Here is a 27666-nt window from a genome sequence, read left to right on the forward strand (position 1 = left end):
GCCAATTTCAAAAGAAAAGAGATGTTCAAGGTAACGATATTGGTGTTTAGCTAGTGTCTCAGTCAGAATCTGGAAACAGAGACCCTTATATTTTGAGTCCTTACATATGCAAGAAGCCTTACTGAAATTAAGTGGGGAAAAATAAAGCACTCAAAAAAAGTTTCTGTAGCAGACAAAAGTTAGATGCAGATAGACAAAAATGAGCAGCAGCACTTTTCAAGATTAGAATACTCTTGTACATCTAGATGTATATATAAGCTATAATGCCAAAATATATAGTACAATCTCACAGAACTCTTGTAGCATGCGTAAAGAAGAAAAATTCAAATAGGCACTAAATTAGCTTTGAGACATCTCAAACATGGGTTGTTTGTTTCTTTGGGGTTTTCCAATTCTTGTTTTTTGTTAAGAAAGAGCCAGGGAAATAATAATGTAGTCTTCTGAAAATACTTGCATGAGGAACCGCAAACTTTTCTGGAAAAAAATTGCAAGAGTTTTAGTTGTTTGGAAGGAATAAGCATCTATTATGGGTAGGAAGATATGTCACCACTTGGGAACATAAACTGAGAACACCCTTTATCTAAAGATCCTGTGAATCCTTGCAATCTATGCTCTCCTCCCATCAGAGAAGAGGGTGTTAGGCTCTTCTGACAGAACAATTCTGCACTAGAAAGGGAAGGAGGAAGACTTTTTAATTAGGGCCCTTTTCTATTAAATATTTATGCAATTGGAAAAAGTTGCAGTAGGCAAAAAAGGGCACTCACAAGGATATATTTCCTGATAATCAGATCTTTTCCTGGGACTGGAAACAGAACAGAATGATCCCACCAGTCAGCTGAACAGCCTAATAACAATATTAGACACTTTTTTCCTCAAGTTGTGTTCTATACATAACTGAGAAAATATTAAAGCAACAGGTTTTTTTATTGACTTTCAATTGACTTTCTCTGCCTGTAACTACCATCTCAGCAAAAAAAAAAAAAAAAAGGCAAAATACATATTAAAATACATCTAATACTTGATATGATTAATGAATATCTACTACTCTTGATGAACAGAACTGTTTTATGGCATTTCAATGCATATCCAGTATTATTATCAAAAAAAATTGACCTAGAATTTACCAAACTATGTTAAGTGCATTCTTTCTGAAACATAAAATTATTTGCCAGAATAGATTGTAATATTATTAAACATGGAAAGTAATGAATGCAAAATTATTCTACCACAAGCCACTTGTCGTAAAATATGACAGTGATCCAATCTATTACCTCTCTTGCTTGAAGCTCCAGGCAAGGGTCTCCATTTATTATCCTTGATTGTCCATGTGTATCTGCTTAGATGAATGGATCAGTGATAGAAATAATCTGTTAAAGGCTCTGTGTCTCAGAAGCCTCCCAAAGAGTTGAAAAAAGACAGTTACAATGACATATAGTATCAAAATTAGACCCCCAAGTTCAGAAGAACTAGTAATTTGGGGATATTTTTCTCTGATGGATGATCCAAAATGTGCAAAGAAGGAAAGGTTAGTTGTAAGACTAGTCCCCATGAAGCTGCTAGAAGAAATGGACAGATATGATCACAACATGAGTGTCATCTGCTTTACTTCAAGATCGAGTATTCTGTAGTTTCCTAAAATTTATGAGAAAGACTGACCCTAACTTATTTTTGCAGAACTCAATGATATTTTACCCAGTGCTTTCTCAGTTATTTGAACTGTTGTAGATGAAACTTTACTTTTTCCAAGTCACCACTTCACTGCTCAATGAAAAATGAACACTTCATTTTCTTAAGTCATTATGGCACTGCTGGCCCTGAAGAGAAATTTTAAGTTAGAATAATAATCACCACATAATAGAATAGTTGACAGAAATTGTTTCTAACCTTAAATTTTTATATACACATCACTTGAGTTGCAATAGAATTGCTTCTCTATTTCCTACTTCCTACTACTTCCTACTTCAAATGAATTAAAATTGTATTTTGCTGGCAGTGCAAAAGCTGAGCATGACAGATCAGGCCTCACTCTATTTTCACATTACTACAAACTAGGATATGCTTGTGAAAAAATAGATTTACACTGCTATAAAATTATGTAAGTGGGATAAGCAAGCAAAAATAACAAGCCTCGGCACCCCTTCTGAAAATGCTTGGAACTCCTCCAATAAAAAGGTCATGTTTCAGGAGATGAGCTTAGTCTTTAGATGAGGTGGTAATGGACACTATAAAACCAAACACTCATGGCTGGCATAGTGGCTGATATCCACACATCTGTGACCTCTACATTTGCCTGCTGCAACAGTGTCTAAACTACCAACCCAGAAGAAACTCTTATTGCTCCAGGAAAAATAACTCATTCAAATTGTAAAAGGATGTTTATGATATAAGTGGTTGGGTACCATGAAGATGGACAGGATATAGGAACCTAAATAAAACTTGCTGCATCATTGTGGAGCTCTGTCTTCTATACTAGCTTCATGCTAAAGGAAGAGGCAAACCTAAGGTGAAGAATTGTGGGGTCATGATACTCAGAAATGTTCCCAAGACTAACCAATGAGATTGCTACTTCTTTAGTCACCACAGTCTCTGAGGAAATTCTCAATATACTGCATGATAAATCTCTTAGTTAAAAGAACAGCAATGAAGACAGAAGAGGACAGTGCTGCCTCAATCTGGATCTCAGTGCTATGTCTGCACTTCAGAATAAAACACATTTTCCTCTCTTTAATTCAGATGCACACACACACACACACACAGAGAGAGACAGAGGGGGAAAAAAAGGTAGCTGTTATTTTAATCAAGAGTGCAAAGTACTGAGAAGCCACAGTGGACCTTGCGTGTAAGTCTGTGCGCAGTATCAGGAGAAGACTACCACAGAGAAAAAAATATGCAAAGAGTGAATGTCAGAAATGTTCATATTTTGTGGAACAGATATTTCACACTGGAAATTTAGAAATAGAGAAAGACGATCTCTATTTAAAAAAAAAAAAAAAGGAAAAATACCTGAAGGAAATAAAAAAAGAATGACAAAAGAGGAGGAGGAGGAAGATTTATTCTTTAGTAACTTCTGTATGTTACTGCAAAATAGCAAAACTGAGATACTGTTTATGATTTAAGACACCCACTTGTCAGTAGCTAGCACACTAAATTGGTAATTGTTCACAAAACCAGCTAAAACATATCTATTGGTTTTACATGTACGGGTAAAGGAGAACTGGCACCATAAAATACTAAACCCCACAAGTTTTTAGCTTCTCTGTCACATCTCAGTGCATTTAATATCCTTCTGTCATATTATTTATGACTTCACAAAGAAACCAGTTATTTCCCATTATCTCTTCAATAAATAAGTAAAGCAGAGCATGCTGCAGCGCTACAATTCATTAATGAGATGCCTACAAAATCGTCACGGTGTCTGGTCTCAGAAGCTTGCACAGCATCTAACTATTAGAGTTCACCTCACCCCTGAAGAGTAATTGCATTTTTTACACATTGATATGTTCCAACCTGATGGCTGAGACACACATTTTAAAGTGGATTCCATAAAGTAAGTAAACCTTTCCATGACACATTTAACATTTAAAAAACCAAAAATTCTACAAGTGTTTTCAGTTTTCATTAACATTTCCACCAGTCCATCATAAGAGCATTGCCTTCTTTTCTTATAAGAAAAGCAGGTCACAACTTTTACCTTGGATTTCATGTGGGTAAAATCTGACACTCCAGCTCCCACTGGAAAGAACTAATGATGTAGGAATATTATATTATATACCATAAGACATAACTAAGATCCTGATCTAAAACCTGCTGAAGAAAACGAAGCCTTCCCATTAGCTCCTCTGGGCTTTGCCTTCAACCCCAAATGCTGGTAGAAATCATTAACTTTTTCACCCATTTATCTATATTGCTGCTTTATAAAAAAATGCACAGGTAAAAATTGTTCCTCTTTTTTATTAGATCAATAAGACTCACAAATTAAAGAAACTATCATGAAATAACTTCTACATTTAAAAAGACAAAATATTTACCAATATTTTTCAAATACAGCAAGTACAGAGTTTCCTGTAGTTTCTACTGGCCTTTTTTATCATAAGACATAGTGTTCATAATGCATATTTCTTTAGTTTTATTCATTGTAGGTTCTCTCATTTCATTTTGCTAGTTTGTAGTACGGTTTCATAATATTCCTGTACATCCTTTTCTTCTAGCAACATTTTATATATTTGAACAAAAATTCCAGTTATGTTTTCCACTGTTTATTTAATGTACTATTAAGGACAGAAGATTTAAATGCTGTGAGTTTTTTATGGTTTTCCTCTTTTATTCATTTAGTAGAAAAATATTTATCTGATACTCTTTAAAGACATGTACAGAGGCTACTGTAATATAATCATAATGCCTCAAGAGAACATGTTTTTTTTCTGAGGTGACCTGTTCAATGTATTCTGAGTCCTTCCTCCTGAGCAATTTGCTTCCACTCTCTTTGAGTGGACAATGCCATTAAGGAAAAGCACCTTGGGGAAAGAAACTTGAAAATGGAATGAGGAACAGTTAAATTGCATGATATCATTAAAGAGAGCAGCACCCCCAAAACTGAAGCGGGGTATAAAAAGGAATAAAGAAAAATAATTCTTGGCTCTGACATCATAACAATTTCATTTTGCTCTCCTGGAATGGGATTCAAGTAGAAAGTGAAGACACTTTTGTTTTAGGTGTGTAGATTTTTGTATGTGAGTTGAAGCTCCCATTGCAGTCATTAAGTCTAGAGAGTGATTTACCTCACCTGAAACTAGACACATATATTTGAGCATCTCACCTGGGCTAAGACACTGGGCTTAGACACTCCTAAATTCAGCTGGTTTTTTTCTTTAAGTATGTGACTCAAGAGAAACAGAGAAAAATCAGCGTTATTTACATATAAGGAAAAAGAAATTTCTCAGGCAGAAAAGGAAATCAGACATAAGATGATTGGTAAAATTTCTGGAAAACTAAATGTCATCAAAAAAACTTTTTTAGTCAACAACCAGTCAATAAGGATAAAGATACATGTTTATCCACAAAACTCACTTACACATGCTATATGATTACTGTTTAATAAGCCATTTCCTTCGAGGAAACAGTTGTGAATATGCATAAAGTCATTCATGCACTGCATTCATGCCAACAAAGCTGCAATGTTCTCTGAAATGGAATAAAACCCATGAATAAAATCTAGTCTCTCTCAGTCATTATGGGATTTTCAGAGTATTGGCATTCATGTCTTACATCAGAAAAAAATTAACTGCAAGTTTATTTGTTTTTCATTAAAAAAATTATTTGGCTAATGGTTATCATGTATTGGAGGAATCTAAGGAAGTGTGATGATCACTAGGAGTGATGGATTTTAATGTGGAAAGGCAAGCAAGCACACAAGTCCATATAATAACCATTGTGCTGTTGATAAGTCTTAGCCAGTCATTCATTTTAACTGATTGTTTCACAGATTCTCGTTAGGGAAATGAGGTTTTCTTCTTTATGCCCATTTTATATACATCATCAAAGAATCATCTATGTTAGAAAAGACCACTAAGATCATTGAGACGAACTGTCAACCCAGCACTTGTCTGTTCACCACTAAACCAGGTCCCCATGTATCACATTTACAAGTCTTTACCAACTCAGGGATGGTGACTCAACCACTTCCCTGGGCAGTCCATTCCAATGCTTGAGCCCTCACAGTAAATAATTTTTTTTCTAACATCCAATCTAAACCTCCCCTGGAACAACTTGAGGGTGTTTGCTCCTATTGTTTGTTACTTAGGATAAGAGACCAACCCCCACCTGGCTGCAACTTCCATTTAGGTAGTTGCAGAGAGTGATAAGGTCTCCCCTGAGGCTCCTTTTCCCCATGCTAAAGAACCCCAGCTCCCTCAGCCTATCCTCACTGGACTCACTCTCCAGACCCTTCACCAGCTCTGTTGCCCTTCTCTGGACACTCTCTCCAGCCCCTCAATGTCTTTCTTGTAGTGAGGGGCCCAGAACTGGAACCAGTGCTGCCTTACTAGTCTAGTGCTGAGTACAGTATATGACCTTATCCTAATATAATTAGCAGGACAATCCCAAAATATAGGCAGAACTATCCATTCAAATGTCCTTTATGCCAGAAGAATAATGAGAAGATGTAATATATGGCACATTTTTCACTCACTATTTCAGTAAACAGATCAACCAAGAGATAAAACCTTTATTGCTCTAAATAGCACTGTTATACCAGTCCAAAATTAGATACATCAGGCTCTGTCTGTCATGTTCTCTGATGATATTAGTGCATGATATACTTTCAAGGTTGCCTGAAAGTTTCTGTGAGTTAGCAAGACTTTTGATAAGCTAATGAAAAAAAAAGCCAACTTGTTCCCCTTTTAGCTGTAAGAAACTCTGAGCAAATTCTCTACTCCAGTGTTGATTATGACCATTTCTGTGAAATACTCAAGGAGGGATCTCATGCATGGCTCAATATCCATGTTAGCAGAGGAGATGCTGTAGCATTTGCTTCCCATTAAGATTTCCCTCGTGACAAAAAGCAGATATACCTGCTACATCAGCAGTTGGAATGTACTATCTTACTGTTTTCCTGTTGATGAAACTATGATTCAAATACATATAATTAAACTCTATCATTTATTTTTCTCACCCTGTGTCTGCATAAGGTAGTGAGAGCAATACATGTGTTGGAGGAATGCCTGTTAACACCGCCATGGATTTGGGATTAAATCCTTAGGGTTTGAGATAATGCAAGAAAGTAATTGTTGTCCTGGTCAATATCTTGCTAGAGGTTTTTTATAAAAAAGCTTGATGTAAAGCCCTCTCAGGTCAAACCAAAGACTTTACTTGATTTCCATGGGCTTTGGATCAAGCGAATAGCACTAAATCCTTCAAGGCATTCAGGGACTCACAGATGCTGCAGCATTTTTGCACCTTACATTGAAATTTTTGTTAAGTTTTAGTGTTCCGCAGCTGACAAAAGCTCTCATCATCTTGTAGATTATGACATTTGATTATACAAATAGCTGAAGAAAGTAAGAGTAGTAAGAACTATTTGTGAGTTTAAAGTATCTGTTTTCCTGTTTGCACAGTATACAAGCTCTATGATATTCTTGGAGACTCTGAACCTTTGGTACTTAAGAATAGCTATAATGTATCCAATGTCCACAATTCTTTAAAAAGTATTTAGGAAAAAAAGCATCTCCCTAATCTAAGCTTGATCCAAAACACAGCTAAGTTATTTCCATTAACTGAGAACATGAGAGGAGGAGGTGAAGGAGATGAATTAGTGTAAAACTAAGGCCCTGTTCACGGCTAGAAGTAAATGACATGGGTAGGACATAAGCAAAGGCGAGAACACAGTGGTACTACACCTGTTACACCTTCAGCCATCTGCAACTTCTTTCCAAGGCAGAAGTTGCATCTTTTTTATTTGATGTGGATATCTTGCCATTAAGTTTTCTAATTGCTTTTTCAGTCAAAAAAAGAATGAGCCAGCAAAGTCTGGTTTGTAGCCTTTCGCCATTAGATGAAATTTTTCTTTCATAGCATTGTTTCTAAAAGTATTCTCCATTCCACACATGGATGAAAAATCAAAATTGCTTTGAACTGAAGTCCCAAAAGCAATTAAAATAAAACAAGTCAAATGTGTAATTTTAGGGTTTTGTTCTACATTTCTAAAAGAAAATGAATAAAAAATAAGTGGGTTTCATTGATGTATTTTTGGAAACAAGAAATTCATAAATTATATTTTTCAACTACATTTTACTTTCATCAAAATCTCACATAAGAAAAAAGTTCAAAGATTCCTGAAGAGATTTTCTAATACCTTACATTGTAAGAGCTCTTGATGTTTCACTGTGAAATTTTTAGAAGAAATGTGAGGTTTCTTTTGGAAAAAGTTCTAGATATTTATTTGAACATATTCAACTTATTCTGATACTATCTTAGAACCATAGAATGTTATGGGTTGCAAGGGACTTTAAAGACCATCTAAATCCAACCCCCTGACCTTGGGCAGGGGCATCTTCCACTAGACCAGCCTGCTCAGAGCCCCATCCAACTTGGCCTTGAACACTTCCAGGGATGGGGCATCCACAACCTCTTTGGGCTACCTGTTCCCATGCCTCACTGTCCTCCCAGTAAAGAATTTTTCCCTACCATCTAATCTAAATATCTCCTCTTTTAGTCTAAAACCATTGCTCCTTGTCCTATCACTATCTGTCTGTGTAAAAATTCACTCTCCTTCATTTTTGTAAGGTCCTTTAGATACTGGAAGGCCACAAAAAGGTTTCCCTGGAGCCTTGCGTTCTCCAAGCTGAACAACACCAACTCTCCCTGCCCTGTCTTCATAGGGGAGGTTCTCCATCCCTCTGATCATCTTTGTGACCCTCCTCTGGACCCTCTCCAACAGGTCCATGTCTTTCTTGTGCTGAAGATGCCACAGCTGGATGCAGCACTCCAGGTGGGCTCTCACGAGGGCAGAGTAAATGGGCAGAATCCCCTCCCTCGCCCTTCTGGCCATGCTGCTTTTGATGCAGCCCAGGATGCAGCTGGCTTTCCAGGCTGTGAGTGCACAATGCTGGCTCATGTTCAGCTTTTCATCCATGAGAACCCCGCAAGTCCACCCTTCAAGTCCATGTGTGGACCACTCTGGAGATAAGAGTGTTGTATGGGACCATGTCAAATGCCTTAGAGAAGTCTAGGTAGATGACATTGGTCTGTCTTCCCTCGCTGACTGTAGCAGTCACTCCATCATAGAGGGCCACCAGATTGTTCAGGCACAATTTGCCTGAAGAAAGCCATGCTGGCTGTCTCGAAACACCTCCTTGTGGTATGTGCCTTAAAATTACTTCCATGAGGATCTGCTCCACGATCTTCCCAGGCACAGAGGTAAAGCTCACTAGTGTGTGGTTCCCCAGATCCTCCTTCCTTTCCTTTTTGAAAACAGGAGTGACATTTCCCTTCATCTGACTCCAAAAGTTCTTGGTTTTTTATAATCCTCTGATCAAAATCCGTAACCAGAATCACTAAGTTACCAATTTTTATCTTACAGTAAGGAAATCTTGTGAACAGGTGTATTTTTCTTTACCTCACACCACGAACCCATTGTAGTGAACCTGACTGAATTCTCCAGTACTCTGGAGAGTTAGTGATAGACGTAACAGTGAAAATGAGCAGGTATAACAGACCATGCTGAATGTCCACCCCAGCCTTCAGGCTGTGCTCTGTTGCACAAACACATTGTCTGCAGGATAAACCTGACCAGATCACTGTAAGAGAGGAGCCAGCAGGCAACTCAGTACTGGTGATTATGCCACTTTGCATCTAAAAGTGCAAGCAAGAAGTTCTCATGAAAACATCCTTTATTAATAGAGTTGTTATATTGCAAAAAAAAAAAAAAAAAAAAAAAAAAAAATTATGCAATACCACAAAGGACCAAAAGAAGGATCTCTGCATGCACAGGATCTGTGCAGCATGCTGAGGGAAAATTACCCAGAACCCATCCAATGCTACGCAAATGCATGGTTTCCCAGCATCTGAAGGGGAATAAGATTTACTAGATAACAATACTCCTCTTTACTCTATGTTATCAAAACATCTATTTTATTAAGTCATTTGGTTTTGTGTCTTTCTTGTCAAGACTCAGAAAGAATGCTGCACCTTCACTCTCTCACCTCACATCCCACCACACCACCCTGGTGCAGAACACTAGCCACTCTCAGGCTGCTCTCTTGAAGGACTAACAACTCAGTTTTTAACACTGTCTTCATCTATTTCTCTCTAGCAAACTAGTTAGGTAAATAATTTCTTTGCATACCAGCTTCATAGGTCCCCATTCTCAATTTGTTTCTAAAGGCAGTGAAAAAGGGGTTGGCATATTAAAAATATAACTTCAAATCTCAGAAGCATGTAAAAAACTTGTCTTCATGCCAGGATTTTTTCCAAGGACAACTTAGAAGTAAGCAAGAAGCTTAAGAAAGAGCTTCTTTCCCATCATTATCATCACTCTTCTAGCTTTTCAAAAGCATTAGCTTGAACTGCAAATGGGAAGAGAACTATTTTTAATCAAAATTGTTGCCCCAAATTGTGAAATAACCGCTGTTTCCCCTCAAAGGAGAAGCAACCTTTCATTAGTTATGCAGGATAGCACTTTTTCTTTAAAACTTATTTGGATGTTTGTGATAAAGCTGGCCATTTGAGGGGAAGAAAAAAGAGGAAATGTTGTTTCTTCTGTAGTTCATTCATTTCTTTTCACAGACACACAGACACAAAAAGAAATTAATATGCCATTTAATGCATAAAAGAGCCAAATTTCATGAACTCTTACACTAAAAAAAGGAACATACTGAAGGAAATGTTATTTCACACTTGTATAGAACTGTACTAGCTGGCAAATTTGAGATTTGCTGTTCTGGAAAAGCAAATCATGAAAACAAACTAAAATGAGTTAAACCAAATCTTTGTTGATAACAGGATTCCATACCAAAGTACAGAATTGCCTTACCAGAGAGATTGGTATGATTTGCAGAGAAGTGAACAAAGTTCAGAAGGAAAACAAGAAAGACAAAAACTCTGAAGTAGTTTTGACCATAATACCCTGTCATGGCCTTCAAGCTTCTGTAATACTTCAGTCTGGAGGCAGTTTTAGAGAAAATGGTATTTTTTTAATTGAATTAAATATGAAAATTACTTCTGCAATGAGTAGAGTGTCCCTACTGAAATTTATTTTAGTGTGTCTCTAAAATTTTCAGTCTGCTTCACAGCTATGCATTGGCAATGCCTAACTGCAGTCTAGAGCTCTGAGACCTCCTGGCAGACATTAGAACAGCGGCACGGGGGGATACGTGGGGGGATGTGTCTGCATTGGGACACTTTAGAAATGAACAGTGGTGAAACAGCTAACAAGACCACCATGTGGCTTGGTCTTTAGGTTTCCTGTTCAGAAGAACAGAAATAGTTCACAACTCTTTGAAGGGTAATAATGGTAATCAAGCTTTCCATATCTTAATTCACAAACATTGCTATTTGAAGAATGACCTCTTTCCTGCAGAAAATTACAGTGGATACTTAAATTTTCTTTAAAATTTCTAGAGGCTTCTTCTAAATCAGCACAAACATTAAATCTCTTTTTTTTTCAAATTTAAAATTTTTGTTGTGTTGTTTGGAAAAGGACAAAAAATTGGCAAAAGCACTGAAGTGGCCTTCTGGGTTACACAAAACAAGAGTATTTTGAGTTTAAATGTAGCAGACGTTGCCTTTTTGATGAAGTGGGAATTGCTATCAAATGCCAAGCATGTACTCTGCTATGATCTTTGAAAGGAATATGTTATGGGCCTTTCACAGTTATATAACTTGGGAACAAGGAGAGTTGATCAAACTGACTACCCACGGAGGTTGGGATTTATCTCATCCATTTCCACTTGGTATTTAAAGTCTCTGCTAATTACAATAAATCTCATTTATACTCAGTGCAGAGGAATGAGCACATCCAGATGCCTGCTTCTCTTCATTACCTCCTAAGTGAGAAAAGGATGACTAGTTCAGAACTATTTAACTTTTGGAGGAGTAAGTTAAGACCTATAAATATCTTCCAGAGATAGTAAGCAACTGGCAGAGAAGCAAGTTGGAATTCCACCTCCAGATCCTTCCATAATAATTCTATTGTACAGCATGTCCTATTTGTCTCCTTTAAAATAGATTTATATCCTGATTGTCTTTAAAAACCACACACCTAAGATACAATCTCTAGATTCTATAGCTCTACCCTTCCACACAAACATAGGGACAGGGAAAGGAACTATGTATAGACAACATGAAAGGTTTATTTAAGGAAACCTTTCTGCTGCATTTGGGTTTGTTTGCTTTGAAAACAAAGGAACCTCTGAGAATAGCTAGTGAGCTAGAAAACAAGTATCAGAAAGTATATTAAGGCAGAAGATACACCACTGAGAGAGACTAAAGAGATGAACCAACCTGATTTCAGCCTTTTGATATAACTATCTTTCAAAACCACTTATGTGGATATAAATCCATATTTCCATCCATTTTTCTGTCCAGTATTCCAAACCACCTACCAGTTTTCTCTGTATTTACTGAATTTGTTTGTGAAGACATAGCAAGCAGTGCATGCTAAATGTTGTGACTACATAGAGAAATAGGGAAAGCTCACATACAGTCTGGAAAGGTGTTGCAAGACCCCAAACCTCTTTCCTATTGCATGGCCAAACCCACTGTAAATCCACTCCATGGATGACTGCCTGACAGACATTGTGCTGTACTCGTGGTGTGAAGAGGGCTCAGGGCAGACAGTTGCCAGAAGGCAGTTGCATCCAAAGGGATTTGGGCAGTTCACTCCAGGCACTCTTTTACATCTTCTAGAGACCCGAAACAAAACTGGTTCCTATCTCCCCCTCCCACAACTAGGATTTTATCTTACATGTGCACTGTTGCACAAAGATGTCTATATTTTTAAATCACAGGTCATCTGTGCCAGACACGACAAGTCAGCATCATCTTCAGTCTGCAGCTGTGCCTGTCCCCAGAGGAGGAGAGAGACTGCCACAGCTCTGCCAGTGTGGCAAGAGGCTGAATCGTGCTGAAGGGCTCAGCAGCAAGACTAGCAAAATTGCTTCTCCCATGAATTATTTAATGCACTAAATTTTGAAAATTTGGGCCTTCACAGGAAAGAAACTGTAGGCTAAAGGAATGATGATGGTTGCAGCCTTTCAGCAGCTGCAATTTCTACAGTGATCTGACTGTGATGGGATGAAGGGAGAGAGGTGCCAGAAGTAGCATGTGGTCTGAGAAGTATAGCATACATATCACATATTACCTGGGGCTTATTTTGTAAGCAGATTCCTTTATAATATTTACCTCTAAAACTCAGCACCTTTTGACACAGATTAACATACTATAGGTTGATTACTTTGTTCATAAGCAAATCAGATAAAACTTGAGCTTCCCTTTCACTTGGAAAATAACTAATACTGAGCACATCAAATCATTGAGCCAGTCTGTGGATAGATTTACTCTAAACTATCTGTCAGTGGGAAAGCTTCAATTTGTACTCTTTCAAGCTTCCATCCAGATGCTAAAACGGAAAATTCCACCTAAATTCTCAAACAGTGTAGAGTTTACAATATTGAAAGTTTCTTTTTATATAAGTACATATTAAATAAACTCGAGACGGCTGCACCCATAGCTCTCGCTAGGTGTGTGAGAATAGGTGTATATACTCTGTCCAGTTCTCATGTCTCTAGTCCATGATATCCATGTCTCAACTTGGATTTCATTAACTCATGTAAACAAATGCATCAAAAAAAAAAAAAAAAACCCCAAAAAAAACCACCACACCAACCAAAAAACTTAGAAAAACTGAAAATTCTCAATTCTCTAAGTGATGCAAGATACTCTGGTATTTACATTACAAAGAGTTAAAAAGAGTTGTTGCTAAAGATTTTTTGATACTGCTGTGTCTTCAATAGAAAGGCCACAATTCTTAACCTGTTTGTTGTCTATCAATAATGAAGTGATTAGATACTCTAAACCAAAAAAGTATATAGGCTCTTAACAATCAGATTTGGAAAACATGTTCAACACCTCTGCTTTTTATTCCTCTGTTGAAAGAAGGAGAGTTGGGGACCAGCATGTTGCAGCTGTAATCCACCATGTCAAAGAGCATCAATTTTGTTCCTAAGCAACTCTGCACAGTGCAGTGGTTGCTGCCCACAGCTGATAAGGATGCTCAGGGAATTGTTAAGTGGCTGCAAGTGGAAGAGATAAAAGTTTCAGAAACTGAAAGTAAGGCTACTAACAAAATAATAAAACTCCTCTTTTGGGCTATAAAAAAGGGTGATATGAATAGAAACAAAAATGAAAAGTCCAGGATCCCACTCAAATTACATGTGCTCTCATACAGAAAACTCTCTTGGTTCATCTTACTGAAAGAAGCAGTGAGTTAGGATGCAAAAGACACATTCAGACTGTAAGCTATTACACAATCCTAAATTAATTCCTTCACAACCTTACAGTCTAACTCTCAGCCATTTACAGGGAATGCCTGGATGGGCAAGCTTTCAAGTGATAACTTAAAAGACTGTTCCCTGTGTATCAGCCAAAGTATTTTGAGAATCTGCCAGTACAATTCATAGAAAAAAAAATCTTCATCTCTGGATATACATTTGAAAAAAAGTTGGGGTTTGGCCTCAAAATATTTTTTTCCAAAAAAATAATTTATCAAAGCATTATAATGTATTATCATAAAATTACACTATTATAGATACCTTTAAGGAAGTTCACAGTTACTTCTTAATCCAAGATTAATTCTCTTAATCCAAGAGATTTAAAACTGTAGTGAAACATACTTACTTTATTTTAATTTACCAAAGTACTCAGAGTAATTAAATAAAATCGTAGAAGTTTATACTGCCTTTTATACTATAAGATGTTTTAGATAAGGACACTGAGTCTTCAATAATAAAGCAGCTGAATTTATTTATACAGATACAAATTTTATAACATTTTTATATATTTGATATTACAATAGATCATATTTTTAAAAAATATACAAGTGTTCTCAATATTGGGATTTTTGCTAAATATGTTACTTTTTGATATAAAGCCTAAGTGGAAGTGGTAATAAGTAAAAAACTGAGCTAGACACCATCTGGTTAAAAATCAGCTCACAAATCACAATGCTTCCTCAAAGAGAAAGAACTGTGATACAAGATGCTTACCTCAGGAAATAATTTTTTTTTACAAAGAATCAGGAAAAAACAGGAAAATTTGACTTAAATATGCTTCATTTAGAATTAAGGTAAAAATCAACTAGCAGAGCTGTAGACTCTGCTTACAAAGCTCATATTACTGCACAAAAACAAAACCCAAAGGCAGGCAAAGTACTTCTTAAACCTCCTGCATAAGTGTACAAACAATGTTCATTAAAAAATCAAATAGACACAAAATAAGAATGTGTGCCACCATACCAGAGAAGGGGATGAATTTACAGTGGTCAAAACTGAGAATTACCTTTTACCTTTTCTTACCACACATCAACATCTTAACAAATTTACTGTGCATAAGCTAAATAAGAGACCTATTGAAACAAATAAATCCTCAGATTGCATGTTGCTTTGAAAAATGGAATCACCTACCTGACATTGTTTCATAATTTTCCACACTGTTTCTAAAAAAATTTTCATTAATAATATCTACACGTCATAGCTTCCATTTCTCACATATCTTTTCATGCTGAACTCTTGGTTTGAAAACCACAGAGACAGAAAATCAGGATCAAAAAATATATCCCTTGGATGCTTTACATTAATCTTTCATTTACCCTTCTTTTTTCACTTGAATTACTCATTCCTCTTTCCTAAGCATACCATACACACAACACTCTTATCTCCTTTCTAAAGTATTATGTAAAAATAGGACATATTCTATTTTAACAAAACCTGAAGCCTAAGAGGATCCATTTGATTCTGATAGGGGCATTTGATCCTGACTCTGGGGCATACCCAAAGTCTGAGCACAGTATTCTATACTTATCCTAGAAGTTACTCCTGTGCACATAATACTGTTTTCTAAGGTGACAGGGTACCTAGTTTCACAGCTGGCTTTCTTCAGCTGTTCTCCTTCGTGTTTCTAACACCCAAGCTTCTTCTGAGAATTCAAGTTGAGTGCCTATCTTCATCTCCAGATATAAAAATGCCTTTGAATTCTTCCTTGTAGTGTTTGGGCCCTATAAATTGATAAAACCAGGAGATCTCTGTGTCTGTGAAATTTGACTTCTCAGTTAAACCAACCAGATCAAAGAAACCAGTAACACAGATGAAACTGAAAAAACAGGGATGAAATGCAAAATACTATTCCTAAATACTTTAAATATGTAAAATTTTACTTTGTTCATACTAATAACATATTTCTAGGTTTTTCAGCAACTTCACATTTTCTGTAAGTGAAGAATCATGCTCTAATTAAGTACATTTACACAGTAGCTCCTAATGCTTTCACCTTCAAGGTGGAGATCTGCAGATAAGTAAAGAACAGTACTGCACAGTGGAATATAAGAAAGGCAACTGCTTTTCTAAATACACAAAAAATACAATTGCTTATATGACCGACATCTTTATATCTTTAATAATCAGATAGCTTGTTAGCTTTTGTCAATGCGCTTAACTGCTAGAATTTGAACTCATGGTAGTAGGAATGCTGTACTGATAACTAGGTACATTAAGATGTATCTCCTAACAATGCATAAGCTCTGTCTACGCTGCTATGAGAAAAGGAGTGCAGTCTCATTTGAATTATAATAGAGCTGAATCCTGTAAGATTTTATTCTTTTTATGCATTGATCACATGATCTTCATAGGTGTTCTTGTTTAAACCTGAGCCGTCATACACCAGATACCTGAGTAAATTTTTGTATCTAGAATTTTTCTACAAGACACTTATACCTGTTACACATCAGATGGTCTTGTCAAAGCATTATTTTTTATTTCATCTCAAACCACAGGTATTTAAGTCTATGCCATAGAAATAATGCAAATTTCATTGTGTACTTTGGGGAAAATTGATTTTTTTATCAAAACAAACCCCACATGCTTTTTATTTAACAAGAACTTTATAAAACATTACCAGAGGCACAGGAAGATCAAAATCATATACTTAATAAAAAATATTTAAGAAACAGTGGTAGAAATTAGGCTCCTAACTGTGTTAGGGGTTGAAGTCCAAGCATGGTGACTATTATTGTTCCAGGAAGTGCAGCAGAGAGCTATCATTTTAAAGCACTGTCTATAAATTCAAACACCTTTTCTCCAATGCATAATCAATTCAGAAAAAAAAAAAAAAAAAGTTTTCAAGACTGTGTCTTCCAGAAAAATCTGTGCTCTTACCTATTGCCCAATAAATGATAGGTACAGAAATATACAGAATCTTTCCCATCACTCTGTCAGCTCTGTTGTCAGGTAACTGATGAAACCTGGTAAGGCTGATTCTAAACATTGTTTCTGTAGTTCTAATTTATACTCCCTCTTTGGAACACTCTATAATCTTAACCCCTGATGAACCAGATTATTCTCTCGTTACCTTACCATTATGAAAATTAAAAACTTCTGCCAATGGGCTATAATGTCATAAAAATCAAGTAAAAGGACTAATTCATTAGACTTTCTTTCAAATGTCTGAAAACTTAATTGTCACTCTGAAGTTGCAAGATGTTCTCAACTTATTTTGAATAGTCACTTTATTTCTGTGGTATTTATGTTCCCCTGTTCAGAAATACAGTTTCCATTTCCAGATATTTTTTTTCATAGTAGGCACTATTTCTAATACTGTATTCATAGATTTATAAGGCTTTTATATTGCAAATTTTTCATCTTAGACAGAGGCACAATGATGTGAGTCACGTATGGATTGTCATCACTCAGTTTGAACTTCTTGGGTTTGATCACTTAAAGATTTTACTAAAATGACAGTATTCACTGATGATTACTTGAATGATAGGCCCTAATTAATAGATCAGGCACTAGTCATAATTACTCTCCAAGATGATTTGTTCTGCTGTACCAAGCATATTTCTGTGTTACATCCAGGTCCACACTAATCTAATTGTTCTTATCCTTGTCTCACAGTAACAACAAGGAAACAAAATTCCATCTGTTTCTACCAGAGAAGCAAATACATTAGATCCTGAGCAGGAAGACCTTTTTATTAAGTATCACCTTCATTCTCTTCATAACTGAACTAAGGAAATTCATGCTCAAGAAAAATGAGTATAACAAGCTAACTCCTTTTCCTCTAAGAGATTTTCAGGATTTTTTTGAAGAGGAAAGCCGGTCCCCAGTGCAACTAAATAAGAATACAATTACTCCGCTCTCTGTCAAGCAACAACAGCCCAATACAGTTTGAGTAATCTTTTTGTTACAGAATTTTTTTTTTTACTGCTATCGAAATGACCCTTAGTACAACAGATTCTCCCTGGAGTCCTTTTTGAATATCTAGTAATGTACTTTGAAGGTGATCACAACTACACTTTGTCCCTCCTCTGTTATATAGGCTAAATGTCTCTGCTGTGAAGAGAAAATAGATTGAGACATCAAACACATTTGTAAAATACAAAATCCACTAGGTTGTATATAAGCAAACAAAACCAGAAAAACTCTACTTGAAACAGGGTTGAAAATACTGAACAAAAAATGAATGAGCAATACGTATGTACAAGATACAGAAAGAACACTCTAATTTGGGAATCTTTACATTTGTAACATTAATCATAAGAATATATGCAAACTCTTAATGACATTTTTCACAAAACACATATTTTAAATTTTGTTCTCTCTTGTCAGATTTTATTAAACTCAATTTTTTAATAAAAGTTCTGAAGAGGTGGATTGTTTTAAACTAAAATGCAGAGACTATAAGGAACTAAACACACTGAAAATGGCACAGTGGTGAGAAAAGAGAAGAGAATATGTGTGGCATTTGGGAAAAAAATGATGATGTGGAAATTTTATGATGCTTATATGGAAAAATTCATCAAAAAAAAAATCAGAACAAAAAATCTGTTCTGAGGAAATTTCAGGTCAAATGAATGACAATGATGACAAACGAAAGATTTGATCTTTGATCTTTCACAAATCTTCGATTTGTGTATTTGGTCATGAAGGATGAATTAGGAATCTGGAACAAAGGAGCAGAAGAAGAAAAAATAAAGCCAGTGGTCTTATTAAAAAGTTAACCTTGTCTTCAAGAAGGGAGGAAAGGTGTCAACCAGTAGACCAACCCCAACCATGAAAACTATGGAAAGTGGTAGTTCGAATAAATAATGGAGAAATGTACCCATATATACCCATAGTGATGAAAAACGAATGGAAAACGGACTGAAGATGGCAAAGAACATGAATGTGCAGGAAAAGGAAATCTGTTGCTCTCTTCCCTTGTTCACTCTTTGAGGCTTTCTGTTACCACATCTAGTCATCTGTTTATTATAAAGTCTTCAGAGAATTTGATATGTCTTAAGTGGGTTTCCTCAAGCATTATAGGCTATATTAACAAGTAATGAAAACAAATAGTTGCTTTATCTTTCGTGAAAGACACGCCTCCAGTTTATCCAATCAAAGCAAGCAAATGAGTAGTCTTGAGTTTAAGCTTCCCTTCATAAAGTATTGTGCTCATCTACAGAAGCATTGTGTGACTTGATAAAGCTACCCAATGTAAAGGCTATAAAAATAGAATTTTAATATAGCAGTGAGATTGCTTTAGAACTAGTCACAGAAGAGCACTACGTTCCTTATTTAAAGTATAATATCTTCATAAAACACAAACTACACTATAGATCTGACTGACTTGGGAACAAACAATATCCTTACACCATCAAAACCTTACCAGCTATTGCAGCTCATTTGCTGGCTACTGACGGGCCAGATAGAAAGTTATTAGATTGTCATGTTATAAGGTGACAGCAGAAAGTGACATAATTGTCATTATGGGTGTAGATGTTCACAAGCCCCTATGGAGGTCTGCCAGTCCCAGTTCAATAGACTTGAGTTTTTTTCTCTGCCAAGTTTCACACTAACCTGATTCTTGACCTTTATGTCCCTTCTATGCTTTCCACTGTTATCTTGAATCTCCATAAAATGTTTTGTGACCTCTTTCAATTTTATTCTCTTTACTCCTCTTGTTCCTACTTTACTTTTGCTACAATTAATCCTGATAAAACACTAGTTTGAAGTTTAAAATCAGACAGTTCAGTTTCTGGAAATGTGCATGCCGTTTTCCTAGTCATCTTTCTCTTCTCTTTCTCTCTCTGTATCTTTTTCTCATGTTCTTTCTTCCTTTCCTCCTTTCTTCCCTTCCTTTCATTTTTTTTCATCTATTTCATGTAACATTTCCATGTACATGCACTACTTGAGCTGAGCAGTCAAGAGCAGTTAATAGCTGGGATATCCTTGGAGGCAAAAATATAGTAATATTTGAAGTCACTAGCACTCTGCAGAGGAAAATGTAATCTATGTTTTTTAAAGACACTTTAATTGCTCAGCAACCATGCAGAACTGAGAAATATAGCTCTGCTTCCAAGGTAATAAGTCCCCAAATTGCAAAGGTCGCTTACTCAATACCTTTGCTATCTAGAAAAATATGACAATGACACCAAGACTCAAAAACTCAATTTTATGTTAATCTATTATTCGCTATTAGCTTTCATGTATTTTTGTAGTATTTCACACAACCTGCTGTGTGTTAGTGTCATTTAAAACATAAAGACTTCATCAACCTTTGATTCTAAAAGAGAAAAGTTGTTCCCATCGAGTCCTTTTAGACACCCCTGATTCAGCTAAAACTAAAGTTAAAATGAACAGGAGCTCTGTATTAGTAAAAAGGTGATAAGCTTTAGCACATAGAAAAGGTATCAGTACTAATTACAATCAGCTTTCACTGACCCTTGATGCTTTTCCTTGCAATTTCCCTCTCCTTTTGTGTAATTATTCCATCAACTAAAAAGATTTCAAAGCTTTTATTATGCTAATTTTATTTAAATTATTCACATATATTTAACATTTAAACATAATCTTTATATAGTTATCATGATGTTATTAAAAGGACATCATCCAGCTAATGCACTGATTAAAGATTTCATAAAAATTGGTGATGTCTGTCATATTTGAACCTGCATCATACCTGAACTCCTGAGGGTGAGACTGTGGATCTCTGTTCAACCTGCTCAAAACTTTCTCTGTGCAAACTGCCTTGAAAAAGGAGTCAAACATGAGTGGGTTTTCTTTAACCCTTTTTTGTTCCACTTGGGACCAAAATAGTGTGTCGCTGTGTACTTAAAAACAGGTTCTTAGGTTCTATTCAAAGAGATATGAAATCATGTTTGAATTTCAGCAGTACTTTAGAGGACTTTACTCAGAGTAATACTTCAAAACCTGGAATTTCAGAATAATACTCGTGTTTGTGTGTGCATGTGCGTGTGTCTGGCAAAGAAACAAACAAATCATATTAACACCAGCTGTGATATCATACCTGTGTTATAATCAGTTGCAATTTGGGCATAAAACAAGAAGTTTCTGTTCAGTACCATGGACAAGTACTTTCCACATTGTGCATGACCATGGAAACAACTTACTCAGAAAGTACCTTTTGTTAACAAACAAAAACATAGACCAGCTTCTGTTCTTTATATTAAGACTATACATTCTAAATATCAGTCAGTTCTTTCTTGAAACCCTCACTGTTCTAATTAAAAACAAATGGTAAAAAATATCAGCAACAGAAAATACAGGAATGTGGAACTAGTTATCATGCCTAACTTGTTTCTTCTGTTAACTGGTCCCTTCCATTTGTCACCAGCAACAGAAGATGAAAACCAAAAAACCACCCAGGAACCTAAAAGGCAGATTAAAATCCCCAAAGCTCTTGTCACTCCCTTTTAGCATAACTTGCCCTTACAAGAAGTATGAAATATTTACTACGCACTATATTTATCTTCATTTGTTATATCACACTGAAGATAAAAGCCTTGTATAAAAAATGGTGACATAAGACATTCCCTTTATCATTTTCAATATTTTGTATGTGCGTTTCCCAAGTAAATTACAATTGCACATAATAAATCAAGTTTTTCATAATAGTTTAATAATGCACTTTCATTTTGTTAAATTTAAAAGTTATGCATGTTTCATAAATCTCAACATTCCCAACAAGATCTGGCAAAATGCTAATAAAATGATGGGCTTTGCCTTAATGAAAGTGCAAAGTTTGTCATTTAGTATCTGTAATTATTAAATAACTAGTCAGTTTCTAATGAATCAACAAATTTTCAGTTTCAGAGATGGTACTATACAACTCAAAATTAAGAATAGGGAAAAATTGTGATCTCAAATTAGTAAACCTTCTAAATCCCTGTTGTAATTACAGACAAATGCATTTTATAACTTGGTGCACAGAATCAGCTGATACAATCAGACTTTGTTATCAGAGACTTTATAAAATAATGCTCTCATCTTCCCATTGAACTGCATTGAATTCTAATGTCAACAGTGACACTTTTTAACCCCTATTCTCTGAAAGAAATTGTATTGCCATTAGAATTATGTTTGAAGACACATGCTTGATGTGTCATATGTCTCACACTTCCTCAGATCATTTTCCAGAGTGTGTCACCAGTCAGTGTAGCTTGACACTCATCATTTAAAAGTTATAGGTCCAAGAAAATCAAAGGAAATGTGTTCAGTGTCTTAAATAAAATCAGGATTTTTTTTTTTTTTAAAGACAAGGTATGATTTTCATGAAAACAAATGATGTTTGTAATAACAAACTCAATATCCAGGTCTACATCAATACATGACTTAAAACAAAATGGCAGATCCACATACTGATCAAATTAAGAGCTTGTACTTCAGTTCTCCTTATAAATATTACTACTTTAGCAACACTGTAACAGCTCCTTCCAGCAAAGACAATACTCCATTAAAAAGCCACTGATAACTCACAGATACTCATAAAACATTCCAATTTCGTTGTCCAAAACCAAACAGTTTCAAGACCTTTTTGCTTTATTTCATTGTTTGCTTTTTCAGGATTTTTGCAGTTTTTGGATTTGGGTTATTTTAATTTCAGCAATGCTGTTAGCTCTCTTAAACATGTAAAACATCTAGAAGGAAGTCACAAGTTGTATTCATAAAGTTCTGTAACAAAAACTTAGCCTCACATTTTTTTCTATCACCATTTTTTTTGCGTATTTTCCGTTCATGCCAATACACTTGTTGAAATGTTGGCTGAACCAACCACCAGCTGCACTTACCCCAGTGTTGTCATGGTGACGATGGTGTACCAGAAGGCTGCAGGGATGCTGGTAAACTTGCTGGCTGATGAACCTTTCTCTGCATAGTACATGACTGTGGCAAAGATAATGATGGCCATAGTGAGTGAGAAGAGGAGGAAGCCTAACTCCGAGGCACAACTTTTCAGCGTATAGCCCAGGATGCGCAGACCCTGTGAGTGGCGGGAAAACTTAAAGATCCTGAAGACACGAAAGACTCTTAATGTCACAAAAGCCCCACTGACATCCTCGTTATCTGTCATCACAAGGCCAATGTAATATGGCATAATGGCCACCACATCAATGATACTCATGACACTGCGCACAAATTTGTAGCGACTAGGAGCTGCCAGCAGACGTAGAAGATATTCAACAGTGAAGATCATGACACAGGCAGTATCCAGACAGAAGAAAGCCACCGCATACCGCTCTCCACAGGGCAGCTCTTTGATGCGACCCGGGCTTACCCCACAGGGCACTGTCTCCACCACATTGGCAATAACAGAGACAGCAATGAAGAAACCAGTGACATAGTAGAAGACCAGAGCCAGGGTACTGGTGTGTGGGTTTTCAAAGGCCCTCCACATCCTCTGACGAGCTGTCATTGAGGGTAGGGAGCTCTCAGGTACGTGATCCGTATCAGCATCATCCTGCAGGCGCTCAGCATTCTCACGCCGGCGATCCTTGTACTCCTCGTAACAGCAGTCACCAATGATCTCAGGGATGATGCCAAAGAAGGCCAGCTCCTCATCATAAGCTGAGATGCATTCCTGGCGGGGATAATGAAGCTTCCCAGTACGATAGAAGTTGAGAATGTGGCGGAAAATGTCAGGATCCCGGTCAAAAAAGTACTGCTGTGTCTCAGGGTGGTAGAAGAAGTCCCGCTCTGAACTGCCTAGCAGAGTGTCAGGGTAGCGCTCTAAGGTGTCCAGCCATGTCTGGAACTGGATGCCACTCACATTCAGCACAATCAGAGAGTCCTGGCTTCGCTTTCTCTCCTGCCGTGGAGCAGCTGGCATGGGACCAGTAGCCACTGGCATCCATCCTATGGCTGCTGCCCTGGCAAAGGGTAACCAAGCTGCTACACCTGCCGCCATGGCTCCAAACACCTATTACAGCTAAGAGAGTCAATCTAGGGACAGCTCTGGTCCAGCCACTAAAATAGAGAGGGAAAAGAAAAATACAAATTCTCACACATTCTTGAGACAGCAGAATTTCTGAACATTTTTGTTCATATACATATTCAGTATTAACTGAAAGCCTTTTTGCTTGTTTTCTCCACTTTTTCACCCCAGAATATGCTTTCCAGGCGCTGGTTGGACTGTTAGGACAATAAACGAGGGCACTTGGAAATCCCTGTATTCAAAGCAGCTACTCTAACAGCCAGATCCCTTGAATATAAGGTCTCCATTCGAGGCCCCCGGATGGACGCAACAGTCCTCAATGCACTAGCCCCTGGAGCCGGCTAATAGCCCTGGTGCAGCTGTGCAGCCACCTGGACGGAGATTTTCTTCCACGCACGATGCAGCCGGCCCCCCGCCCCTCCTCCGCTCGCTCCCCGCCCGCCGCCGGAGCCGGGCCGCGGCAGCCAGCGGAGCCCTTCCCGGGCGGCTGCAGCGGGGCCGCCAACGCCGCCGCCGCTCGCCGTGGCGGGGCGGAGGGGATGGGCCGGGCGGGCCGACCCCCTTCCCAGCGGCAGCCCTGGAGCAGCGGCGGGACGAATCTTCTCCCTGAGCTTTAATCGCCGCCCGGAGACTCCTCCAGACCCCGGTTAGGGGCCGGGGAAGCCGGCGGGGCAGGGGAAGCCGGCGGGGCAGGGGAGGAGCTCCGGGCGGCAGCATTAAACTTTAAGGCAAGTTTTTCGTGCAGGAAATGCTTTGAAGGACAGAGGGATGCCGGGGATAGGGCGCCGGGAGCGGGGAGCGCCCCACAGAGAGGGAGCGGGCAGAGTGGGTTCTCCCCGGACCGAGCATCGGGGCATGGACAGGGGCTGATCTGCGGCGAGGAGACCGGGATCGAGCAGAGCCCCCGCGGTCCTGGCGGGGGTAGGAGCGGGGGCTTTGGATACACATGCAGTAGGTGGTCTGCACGGGGCATCCCCGGGAGCGCCCGAGCGGGCGGCGAAAGGCGAAGCCGGGGAAGGCTGGCCGTGGAGCGGGAGAGGGGCTGGAGCTCCCTGGCGGCGGGGGAGGCCGGGGACCGGGGCGGGCGGGGGGACGCGGGGCAGGGGTGCGGAGGTGCCGTAGGGCTCGGCGGTCGGCGGTGGATCGTGCCCCCCCCCACCCCCCCCGCGCACCCCGCCTCCTTCCTCTCGCCCCTTCCCCTCCGCTCAGTTCTCGAATCCCTCCAGACGTGCCCAGTCTGCGGCACCTACCTGTGAAAGTCTGGCGAGAGCGCTCAGTTGCATAGAGACTTTTGGAAATACGGGCTCTGCCGCTAGATCTCCGCGCCCCGCCGGGAACGGCGGGGAAGTAGTTGCTCCTGAGAAAGCTTGATCGCATCCAAAGGGACATCGATAATAAGGCTTTCCCCCACCCCCACCCCCCTCCGCCACCGCCGAGCGCCAAGCAACAAGTTCAAGGGGTGGGTGGGGGGAAAAAAACAACGTAATCGCGCCTGGCAGCTCGTGGAGCACGTCCTTGCGGGGCGCGGATCCTGCGGCGCGGGGCCGCTGTCAGGCGCGGCTGCGGCTGCGGCCGCTGCCCCTGCCCTGCCGCGGGCTGCGGGCGGCAGCGGCGAGGCCCTGGCGCGGCCGGGGGCGGGGAAGGGGGCTTCCCGCTGCCTCCCCCAAGGCGGGCGGGCCATGCCACCCCGCCGCGCCGCCGGCGCCCGCGGGCGAGGGGCGCAGGGGCGGGCGGCGCCGGGCGGCAGAGCGGGCACGGGGAAGCGCGGGGCGGGCAGGACATCGCTCCGCGGGCGGAACAAAGGGGCTGCGGGCAGGCGCGCCGGCGGCGGCAGGGCAGGCAGGGAGCGCGGCTGTGCCTGCGTGTGCATGTGTGTCGGGGTGTGTGCCGGTGTGTGTCTCTGCGGGGCCGGGATCGTGCGGTCCAACCCCTCCGCCGGCAGCGCCGCACAGACCCTCTGGAGTTCGCGGTGTTTTGGGTAGGGATCGGGCGGCGGCGATGGCTTAGGTGAGGTACCGAGGGGATTTCTGCGGAGCGCTAGCGGCTTTCAAGGGAAGGGGAACCATTCACTGAAAAAAAGGAGGGGATGAGATGCCTGGGAGTGAAGTGTAGCGATTTTCCTCACGACCCGCCCCGAGCCACTCCGGAGTTCTGGTTGCAATATCCAAATGGCTCTTACCAGCTTTGGGAACGGCGAGAGCTGGGACGGGTGTGGGAGCCTTTTCCTCCTCCTCTCCGTTCCGCTCCCGTGCCGAGCCGGGTCCCTTTTCCCGACGCTAGATGGCGCGTGGATGACGGGAAGTGAGCTCCCGCCGGGGCTCCGCTGCGGGGCCGGGCGAGTCCCCGCGCTCCGCGCCCCCGGCGCACTGCCCGCGCCGCCGCTCGCCCGCCCTGGCCCCGCCGCCGCCTCCAGCCGCTGCCGAGCTCGCGGGACCGCTGGATCTCCGGGCTACACGGGCACGTAATTTCCCGAGCTCTGCGTGCCTCTGACAGTGCCGATAAATAGAGGGAACGGTGTATATTTTTCAATCAAGATTCTGAAACCGCTCTATGTCTTCTTCACCAGACCTTGCAAGAAGATACCAGAAGGTATTCCTCCTTCTAATTTGCGTGTGTTTCCGTTTGGTAGTAAGAGGTTTCGAAAAGAATCACGGAATGAATAGGTTCCTTTATGTGTGAAGATTTTACGACCAAACCTTCCACTCCTATAAGCTATTTGAGATATATGCCAAAGAAACCCAAAGCAAAAATAAACCAAATACACATTGAAGCTTGAGAGTTAACTCTTTTCTGTATTTTAAAAATATGCTGAGCTTCAGTATTTATTCACTTCTAAGTTCCCATAACAAAGATGAACAGTTTCAGTATTGTAGCTTCTAAGGTGTTCCTACAATAAATACTTGGAAGCACAGAGAGAAAAAGGTTTAAAAAATGTTTGAGTGCAAACTCTAATATAGGAAAACTTGTGATGATTACTGATTACATCTATCAAGTCACTTGAAATAAACTATCACATTAAATAAAAGATACTTTCTGTATGTTTACTGAAGTTGTTTGTTGGTTTGTTGGTTTTTTGTTTTTTTTTTTCTAGTTCATATGTTCAGTACATGATATCCTATAAATTAATCCATTAAATTGAAATTGGTTGGTCATGTATCGGTATTGGGCTTTCAATGATATGGATCTTCTTCTCCCCTATGAAATGGGAGGTTTTATTTGGTGCTACAGAAGGACAGTCCTGTAGAATTAATAAATTCCAATTTATGATCCTGTCAGCTCAGCACTGAGACAATAATACAGGACTTCCTTTCCTGAAAATCAAGAGGTTTCCTTGTCAGCTATAGATTCTTTTTGTAATCAATAACTGCTCTTATTTTTTTAACATGCCTAGCTTTACAAAAATCAGTTACTGCTTTAAGTTGCTTTTTTTTCTTTGCAGTTTTTCCTGAATAGAAGTCTGGCAACAAAGGATTTTCCATCCATAGAGAGAACCCATGAGAACGGGTTCCATTAAAGAAACACCTGGATTCCTGTCACAATCTTAAAGTTGTTTCAGAGATTTACACATTTCATCAGAAAATGGAAAAAAACCCCAAACAAGCCCTATATGTTTGGACAAGTGGGTACCATGTAGTGTTATAACATTTAGTCTGTTTTTAGTCAGAGGTTTGTAACCAGTTGAGGTCTGGA

General features: G+C 39.2%; 1 protein-coding gene across 3 annotated transcripts in view; it reads right to left on the reverse strand.

The window, feature by feature from the left end:
- KCND2 (potassium voltage-gated channel subfamily D member 2) overlaps positions 1 to 26282 on the reverse strand; it is a 265435-nt gene extending 239153 nt beyond the window's left edge. For 2 of the 3 annotated variants that reach the window (XM_039570538.1, XM_039570536.1), the window contains exons 1-2: positions 25227 to 25559; positions 22835 to 24008 (exon numbers count right to left, since the gene is read on the reverse strand). In XM_039570538.1, the coding sequence (XP_039426472.1) occupies positions 22835 to 23949 (1115 nt within the window). In that variant the 5' untranslated portion in view covers positions 23950 to 24008; positions 25227 to 25559. Of the gene's footprint in view, positions 1 to 22834; positions 24009 to 25226; positions 25560 to 26155 lie in introns of those variants that run through there. The other variant, XM_039570537.1, reaches the window with a different exon arrangement.
- Between the last annotated feature and the right edge of the window lie 1384 nt (positions 26283 to 27666).

This window comes from Corvus cornix, chromosome 1A, assembly GCF_000738735.6.
Source record: "Corvus cornix cornix isolate S_Up_H32 chromosome 1A, ASM73873v5, whole genome shotgun sequence".
Taxonomy (NCBI): domain Eukaryota; kingdom Metazoa; phylum Chordata; class Aves; order Passeriformes; family Corvidae; genus Corvus; species Corvus cornix.